Source organism: Vitis vinifera, chromosome 11, assembly GCF_030704535.1.
Source record: "Vitis vinifera cultivar Pinot Noir 40024 chromosome 11, ASM3070453v1".
Classification (NCBI taxonomy): Eukaryota; Viridiplantae; Streptophyta; class Magnoliopsida; order Vitales; family Vitaceae; genus Vitis; species Vitis vinifera.
In genome coordinates this window covers 4,428,428-4,437,393 of record NC_081815.1, presented here as the reverse complement: position 1 = coordinate 4,437,393, position 8,966 = coordinate 4,428,428, and the positions used below count along the sequence as shown (strand labels likewise).

Genomic DNA, 8,966 nt, shown 5'->3' with positions numbered 1-8,966 from the left:
AGGAAGATAATTCTGAATGGCGCCAAGCCATCGAAAGAAGACAGTTGGCAAGCAAACGAAAACTGCAAGCTCTCCTCCAGAAGACCGAAAGGTTAAGAGAAGAAAACGCGGTACTACGCATCTAGGCTTCATCGACGGGGCCTCCCCATCGTCAGCGTTCAAGAGGCCAGGTAGCAAACTCAAGGCCAGAGCCAGAGTTAATATACCCTGGGACAGCAGGAGCCATCCCAGAAACATACAACGTTAGGTCACATGAGCCACACACTCCCATGCACCGAGCTCCCCATGAGGAAAGCTCAGACTCTACTCATTTTTCAGCAAAAAGACAACGCATTAAAAGACCTCAGTTGTCAAACTCAATGCGTGCGAGATTAGGCCCACAAGAGCCTAGGAGGCCAAGGCCGCCAGTAGCCACAACCTGAGGAGCACACTCTGACCCTATGGTCACCCCTATGGTGCAGAACGTTCTCCCGCACCGTGACCCCATGGTCACCCCTATGGTGCAGAACGTTCAACCGCACCTAGCGGTACAACAAGCTGGGAAAAACCTCCCGAATGAGCCACCCATTGGCTCTATCAGCAAAAGGCTGGACGACATGCTCTCCACGTCTTTCTGCTCTCATATCATTCATTACGAGCCCCCAAGGGGATTCCTTGTGCCCAAATTCTCCACATACGATGGGTCCAGCGACCCCTTCGACCATATCATGCATTATCGACAGCTCATGACTCTTGATATAGGCAATGACGCGCTGCTATGCAAAGTATTTCCCGTCAGCCTACAAGGGCAGGCCCTCTCATGGTTTCATCGCCTACCTCCCAACTCTGTTGGTAATTTCAGAGACCTATCAGAGGCCTTTGTGGGACAATACTTATGCTCCGCTCGACGTAAGTAAAACATCAGCACTCTGCAAAACATAAAAATGCAGGATAACGAGTCCTTAAGGGAGTTCGTGAAGCGGTTTGGTCAGGCCATACTATAGGTAGAGGCTTACAACATGGATGTTGTCCTGTAGATCTTCAAGCTAAGCATCTGTCTAGGCACTCCATTTTTTGAATCACTCACTAAAAAGCCTCCTGCGACGATGGACGACTTGTTCCGGCGTGCGAACAAATACTCAATGCTCAAAGATGATGTGCGAGCAGCCACCCAGCAAGTCTTGGTTGTTGGGCAGACATCTAGAAGTGGCGCGGGAAGTAGTGCCAAACTTTCGGACCAGCCAAAGCCGTCCGATCGAAGGCAGGAAGGGCCAAGTCGCCCGGAAAGGCCGCCCCTCACACCCCTTTCCATATCCTATGAGAAACTTCTCCCTATGATCCAAGACATGACCGACTTCAGGTGGCCTAGACCCCTCGGAACAGACCCATCCCGAAGAGATCATAGTAAAAAATATGTCTTCCATAAGGAGCATGGTCACACAACTGAGACATGCAGGTGCCTCTATTATTTGGTCGAAAGGCTCATAAAGGCGGGACATTTAAAGCAATACCTCCGCTCAGATGCTAGAGGTAGAGACGCTTCCCGAAATCACAACTTTGAAGCCCCCAAGGCCCCAGCCGCCCCCAAAGCCGTTATAAACGATATTAACGGAGGCCCATCTGACGAAGAGTACGACTCCAAACGAAAGAGACAAAAGTTGTTACGAGCAGCATGGGGCACAGTTTCACAGGCCACATGGGGCACAGTTTCACAAGCCTCGAAAATCCTGGGCGAATTTTGTCCAGATTCAACGGGTCGTCAACTACTTCCTTGGGAGATATTGTACTGCTGGTCCAAGCTGGCCCAGTCACTCTCAACGTACAATTTTTGGTGGTACAAGATTTATCACCCTTCAATGTCATCTTGGGGCGCACATGGCTACACTACATGAAAGTCATCCCCTCTACATATCATCAAATGGTAAGTTTCCTTACCAAGGATGGGCAAATTGACCTATATGGCAGCCAGTTAGCCGCTTGCCAATGCTACCATATAGCACGAGAAGTAGAGACCAGCCAGGAGGATGCATTCCTCCTTGAGTCCAGCTATGCACGTGACCAATAGCAATTATTGGGTCCGGCGGACAAAGATCCACTGGCAGCGGATCCCTTGCAAGCAATTCAAATTTCGGAAGAAGGTACTCACCTTACGAATATCAGTTCTCTCCTGACACCAGAATAGACCCGGAGCATGCAGAACACCCTTAGACAAAACCATGACATCTTCGCATGGGCACATTCTGATATGAAGGGAATTCATCCATTCATTACCTCTCATAGGCTTAACGTCTTGCCAACAACAAGACCCATCCGGCAGAGGGTTAGGCGCTTTCACCCGGACAGACAAAAAATTATCCGGAATGAGATTGACAAGTTGCTAGAAGCCGGATTCATCAGAGAAGTGGATTACCCGGATTGGTTGGCAAATGTAGTGGTGGTACCAAAAAAAGAAGGCAAATGGCGGGTGTGCGTCGACTATACCAACCTCAACAAATGCATGCCCAAAAGACAATTTCCCTTTGCCACGTATAGATCAAATTGTGGATTCCACTGCTGGGCAGGGGCTGCTCTCCTTCTTGGACGCTTTCTCCGGATACCACCAAATCCCCATGTCCCCGGCTGACGAAGAAAAAACAGCCTTCATAACACCGCATGACCTTTATTGCTACAAAGTCATGCCATTCGGACTCAAAAACGCTGGCGCCACTTATCAGAGACTGATGACGAAAATCTTCAAGCCTCTGGTCGGCCACATAGTAGAAGTATATATTGAGGATATTGTGGTTAAAAGCAAAACCCGAGAGGAACATGTCCTCCACTTACAAGAAGTCTTCCAACTCTTAAGAAAGTATGACATGAAGCTGAATCCTTCCAAATGCGCCTTTGGCGTAAGTGCTGGCAAATTCCTGGGATTTATGGTCAGCCAAAGGGGGATAGAGGTTAGCCCGGATCAAGTCAAGGCAGTCATGGAAACACCACCCCCAGGAGCAAAAAGGAATTACAGCGCCTCACAAGCAAACTCGTCGCGCTAGGACGTTTTATAGCCCGCTTCACTGATGAGTTGCGACCCTTCTTCTTGGCGATACGAAAAGCTGGAGCGAACGGATGGACAGACAGCTGTCAAAGCGCTTTTGAGAAAATTAAACATTGCCTTATGCAACCGCCCATCCTGAGCAGCCTCATCCCTAAAGAAAAATTGTACATGTATCTGGCTGTATCAGAGTGGGCAATCAGCGCTGTTCTATTCCACTGCCCCTCACCCAAGGAGCAGAAACTTATCTACTACGTCAGCAGAGCGTTGGCGGATGTAGAAACCAGGTATTAAAAAATGGAGCTAACGGCCTTAGCCCTTCGGAGTGCCACCCAAAAGCTCCGTCCTTACTTCCAACCCCACCCGGTGGTCGTGTTAACTGACCAACCCCTTCGCAACATTCTACACACGCCAGACCTAACCGGAAGAATGCTTTAATGGGCCATAGAGTTAAGCGAATATGGGATCGAGTTCCAACCCAGGCTGTCCATGAAATGCCAAGTTATGGCTGACTTCGTGCTGGAATACTCCCGAAGGCCTATCCAGTGCAACGAACCAAGTGAAAAAAAGTGGTGGACTTTGCGGGTTGATGGAGCCTCACGATCATCAGGATCCGGAGTAGGGCTCCTGCTGCAATCACCAACAGGATAACATCTGGAGCAAGCCATCCGGTTAGGGTTCCCCGCCTCTAACAATGAAGCGGAATATGAGGCCATCCTATCCGGATTGGACCTCGCCCTGGCTCTATCCGTCTTTAAGCTCCGGATCTATAGTGACTCCCAACTCGTGGTAAGGCACGTTCAGAAGGAACACGAAGCTAAGGATGCGCACATGACGCGATATCTGGCTAAAGTAAGAGACACCCTACAGCGGTTCACCGAATGGACGATCGAAAAACTAAAACGAATTGAAAATGGGCGCACCGACGCCTTGGTAGGCATAACTGTCTCCCTCCCCATTAAAGAAGCCATATTGTTGCCTATACATGTGCAAGCCAACCCTTCCGTCGCGGAAGCTTCCACTTGCAATGCCATTAAGGCAAACCAAGCAGACGGCCAAGAGTGGTCGAACGACATTATAGAGTACCTTCGGACAAGCACTCTACCCGAGGATCCCAAGCAGACACACAAGATCCGGGTGCAAGCCGCCCGTTTCACCTTGATCGGGGGGCACTTATACAAGCGGTCCTTCACAGGTCCCTATCTCCGGTGCCTAAACCACTCAGAGGTCCTGTATGTATTAGCTGAATTGCACGAGGGAGTATGTGGAAATCATTCTGGAGGTCGATCTTTGGCGCATAGGGCCCATTCGCAAGGATATTATTGGCCCACAATGAAGAAGGATGCGACAACCTATGTCAAAAAATGTGACAAATGCCAAAGGCATGGCCCCATACCACATGTACCGTTGGGGACATTGAAGCCAATTTCAGGCCCCTAGCCCTTCGTGCAGTGGGGCATGGACATAGTAGGACCCCTACCAGCCGCACCCGCTCAAAAGAAATTTATGCTCGTCGCCACAGATTACTTCAGTAAATGGGTAGAAGCTGAAGCATACGCTAGCATCAAAGACAAAGATGTCACCAAGTTCGTGTGGAAGAACATCATTTGCCGCTTCGGAATCCCCCAAACCATTATAGCCGACAACGGTCCACAGTTTGATAGCATCGCTTTCCGGAATTTCTGTTCGAAACTACATCCGGAATTCATACTCCACACCGCGTTATCCTCAAAGTAATGGGCAAGTAGAGGCCACAAACAAGACCCTAATCACTGCCTTAAAGAAGAGGCTCGAGCAAGCCAAAGGAAAGTGGGTGGAGGAGCTACCCGGCGTCCTATGGGCTTATCGAACCACACCCGAACGTCCGATAGGAAACACTCCATTCGCCCTCGCATACGGTATGAACGCAATCATTCCTACTGAAATAGGGCTATCCACTATCCGGACCGAGGCAGGAAGGCAGGATGATGCAAATACGGAGTTAGAAAGAAATTTGGACTAGGCAGACGAAGTAAGAGAAACTGCATCCATTCGGATAGTAGATTATCAACAGAGAGCATCCGCTCATTACAATCGCAAAGTAAGGCCCAGAAGCTTCAAAAATGGTACGTTGGTCCTTAGAAAAGTTTTCGAAAATACTATTGAGGTAAGAGTGGGAAAATTTCAAGCCAACTGGGAAGACCCCTATATGGTATCTAAGACAAGTGAAAGTGGAGCCTATCATCTACAAAAGCTAGACGGAACCCTATTACTCAGACCGTGGAATGCGTCCAATTTAAAACAGTATTACCAGTGAAATAAAGACACAAGTACAAAATAAATAAAGTATGTTTTATTAATACTTGTGAAATTGTATACAAGGAGGTCTCCGGACTACAAAATACAGAGAGAAGATAGTAGTAAAAAAAAAAAATTTTACAAAAAGAAAAGCTTTCATTGGGAAGGCTTGCCGGGCAGCTTCTCCTCATCACTCGGAGGAATCGAAGGGACATCCCGATTGATACCATGTTTCTTCATACAGCAACGGTAGCCGAAGAAATACATTTCATCTACCTGCTTCTGGTAGTCCGCTTCAAGTTCATCCCTTTCCGCAGCAAACTCAGCCTCCAGCTCTTCTTTTTGTACTGATAAACGCAACTGCAAATCCTCTCTCTGCTTTTTCTCAATAGATACCTCTGTCCGGAGTTGTCTCACTTCCCCCTTCAGTTGGGTCATCTCGTCCTCCGCCTTATGCAGGCGGGCGTCTATAGATTCCTCCCGACTCTTTGCCTCAGTTAGCTTTATGTGGAGAGCCTCGTTGTCCTCTCGAGTAGCGGATAAACTGGCTTCGGCCTGCTCCAGTCTCAAGCGTAGCTTTTCTTCACTGTTTTTTCGCTGAGAGACGAAGGCCTTCATATAATCAGCAGTCCGCAGCAGGTCAGAAAAAAGATCACGTTGTTGAGCCATGCCGCGAATACCGCTCACCAGCTGTAGAAAAACCCACAAGCAAGAAGTGCAAAAATTACAACCCATGTAACAAACACATCAATATGACGAGAAAAATCAAGAAATAAATTATACCATTTCTGTCATTTCGAACATTTTTGCTGAAGGCACAACAATATCTGATCTGGATGGAATCCGTTTCAGCATCTCTCCCAACTCCGCGTAGCTAAAAGGGCTAGCAGAGATGCAAGCTGCATCATCAACAAGACTCCCCCCTGACAAGGCATTAGGGAGTGACTCCTCCCTCGGGTCCGGGACCCTTTCATTCTCGGCCGGCTGGGCCTCTCCAGGTGAACCCCCATCCGGGACCAGCGTCAGGACGGTTGGATTCTCTTCTGCCATCTCCGTCTCACTACCCTCCGGATGATCATCCTGGACGGACGAGCAGCTGACTTCGATGGTTTCCAAGAAACGATCCTGAAGCTGCCCGATGAGGCTAGACTTCAAGTCATGGGCTGGACAAGACCTCCTTATAGCAGGCCCCTTCACCGATACAAAGGCAAGGGGGCTTGGCTCGCAAGGAGGCAAACCCTGACTTTTTGCCCCCGTTTCTTCCGTTGGGGGTGCCATAGGAGGCAATGCTTCAGCACAAAAGGCCCCTGCTGCATCCGTGTCCGGATGGGGAGAGCCGGGCTGATTTACTGAAGTCGCTTCCTCAGCCAGAAGAGCCAGTCGTCCGGACGCTGACACTGAAGGCCCCGAATGGTTTAGCCCCACAAGACGTTTGGAGCCGCTTGAAACAGAGGGCAAGGCGGGGAGCTCTGGCTCTCTTATTGTTATTTTCTTCACAAAAGTTGGAGACGACATTGCCACTTCCTTTGGGGGAGTTGGAAGTTTTATTTCTTTCCCCTTATTAAGAACCATCTTCTTCTTCTTTTTCGTTGGGGCACCAGTAGGTGGAGAGGACGCGGGGCGTTTATCCTCAGGAGCCTTCCGCAAAAGTCCTTCTTGCCTTTTCACCTCCTGTTTGTTGAGACAGGCTTTGCGGGATCGAGAGTCTGCCTTTCGCACCGCCGCGTAGAACGGGAGATCTTTGAGAACAAAATGCTCCCCAGCCACCACCTTTTTGGGCAGCCGCCTCGGGAGTATGTTCAGCACATACGGCTAGGGCTCCCGGGTAACCGAGCGGAGATTCTGCGCGGAGAGTAGCGTTTCACAACTCCTCTCGGCCGCCGCAATCTCAAAAAGCCTATTCAAACGGTCGAACGAGGCTTTCTCCACCCATTCCACCAGCTTCCCCCTTTTTTCCTGGCCTGCACTCAAGAAAGCAAAGTATGTCAGCCACCTAACAATGTTGACATAAGCTCACAAACCACGAAAAGACAGAAAGTAATTTAGTCATACCTGGGACCTTCAACGACTGGTTGGGAGCGAACGACCTATCCGGATGCACCACCAAACCCGCCCATAGGCCCTTGACCAGCACATGTCCCTTGGCGGCCCCCTTGGTCGAGTCCGGAAGGCAGGTCACCAGCTGAAGCGAGGGAAGGCTCGCGACAAAACTGAAGATGTCATTTTTCACCTTCTTGATCGAATAAATGAAGAGAACCTCCAGCAATGAGAGATCCAGATTGAACAGCATGGCTAGAATGCTGCACCCCATCAGCACCCGGACCATGTTGGGATGAATATAAGCCGGAGGAATCTGGGTGAAGTGAAGGAACTCCTTGAACAACGACGGCAGAGGGAACCGGGGCCCAGCATTGAACTGCTCCTTGATAAAGACGATAGAGTTGTCCTCAGTTTTTTCAGTTGACACGACCTCTCCGTTCGTAAGTTCAACAAACACGCCATTTGGGATGCAGAAGCGTTCGCAAAACTCCCTCACATTCAACTTATCCACGACTTTCTCAGCTTGAGCATCGCCGGACGAGCTGGATGAAGTATCCTCCTTGTTCGCAGACATTTTTTAGGCTGGGGCTGAAAATGAATCTACATGGAGGAATGCCAACAGTCAAACACAGCAAAATCCGACCCCACAACCTTAACTCTACCCCAAACAAGAATCAATAGCCCAAAAAAGGTACAAAGGGGCAACAGGAATCCTAAACACACCCAAAACACAAGCAAAACCCCCCGAAAAAACCCTAGAAACCAATATCGACACCCAGTCGCAAACAACTTGCCCAGCAAGCCAGAAACACCCAAACAAACCAAACACAACAAAGAGAAAACAGAAATAGAGAACATACCGAGTGTAAACTGGCAAATGGAAATGAAATCCGCAGTACAGTCACTGTCACGACACGAGTATTGCCTGTAGGAAACCCTAGAGCTTCACTCAATAACGAAGATACGCAGAAGGTAGAAGAGAAAACACTACAAAAAAAAAAACACAAAAGGAAAAAATGCAAGAGGAAGGAACAGTCTGCTATTTATACTAAGACAGCCTCTTGGTATTCTAACCGTTCAGCTGCGCCATCATTGAAACGACACGCTGCCTGGGAATACCCAGAGGCGGCAGCTCATCATAAATGCTTCTCTCTCTCTCTTCGCCCCCGCGCGCCACGTGGCCCAATGAGCGCAAAAAAGTAACCTCAGTTTCAAAAAACAAATATTTTTAACCCGCGCATTCTGCTCAGGCAAAATAGGCAAGTTAAAAAGGGGGGCATTGTAGGGACCCCTCCCCCTGATGACGCGTGGCACACATTTACTGATGACACGTGGCACACGTTTCTACCCGGATTATCCCCATCCGGATTTCCCCAAGAAGACACGTGGCGCGCTTCTCCTATCCGGACTTCCTCAGGGAGAGGCACACGACACTCTCAAACATCACACCCAGACGACCGTCATATCACATCCGGACGACCGACATATCCTATCCGGATATGTTTGTCCGGATCGTTGACTAAAGTAAGCAAGTCTTATTACGTCATTCTGACAGCCTACCACGGCCCACGTTCCACCACCTGCAGAGTGAAAAGACAAGAATGATGGCAAGTCACTTCCTACGATCTCTGACAGCTGC

The 8,966-nt window shown here is 49.2% G+C and overlaps 1 protein-coding gene across 1 annotated transcript; it reads left to right on the top strand.

The window, feature by feature from the left end:
- Positions 1-3,841: 3,841 nt before the first annotated feature.
- LOC104880682 (uncharacterized) lies at positions 3,842-4,450 on the top strand. Its single transcript, XM_010658199.1, has one exon. The coding sequence runs from the start codon at positions 3,842-3,844 to the stop codon at positions 4,448-4,450; it is 609 nt and encodes a 202-aa protein (XP_010656501.1).
- The last annotated feature ends 4,516 nt before the right edge of the window (positions 4,451-8,966 follow it).

Coding starts and splice junctions, on each gene's coding strand:
- LOC104880682 (XM_010658199.1), top strand. CDS start 3,842: ATGACGCGATATCTGGCTAAAGTAAGAGACACCCTACAGCGGTTCACC.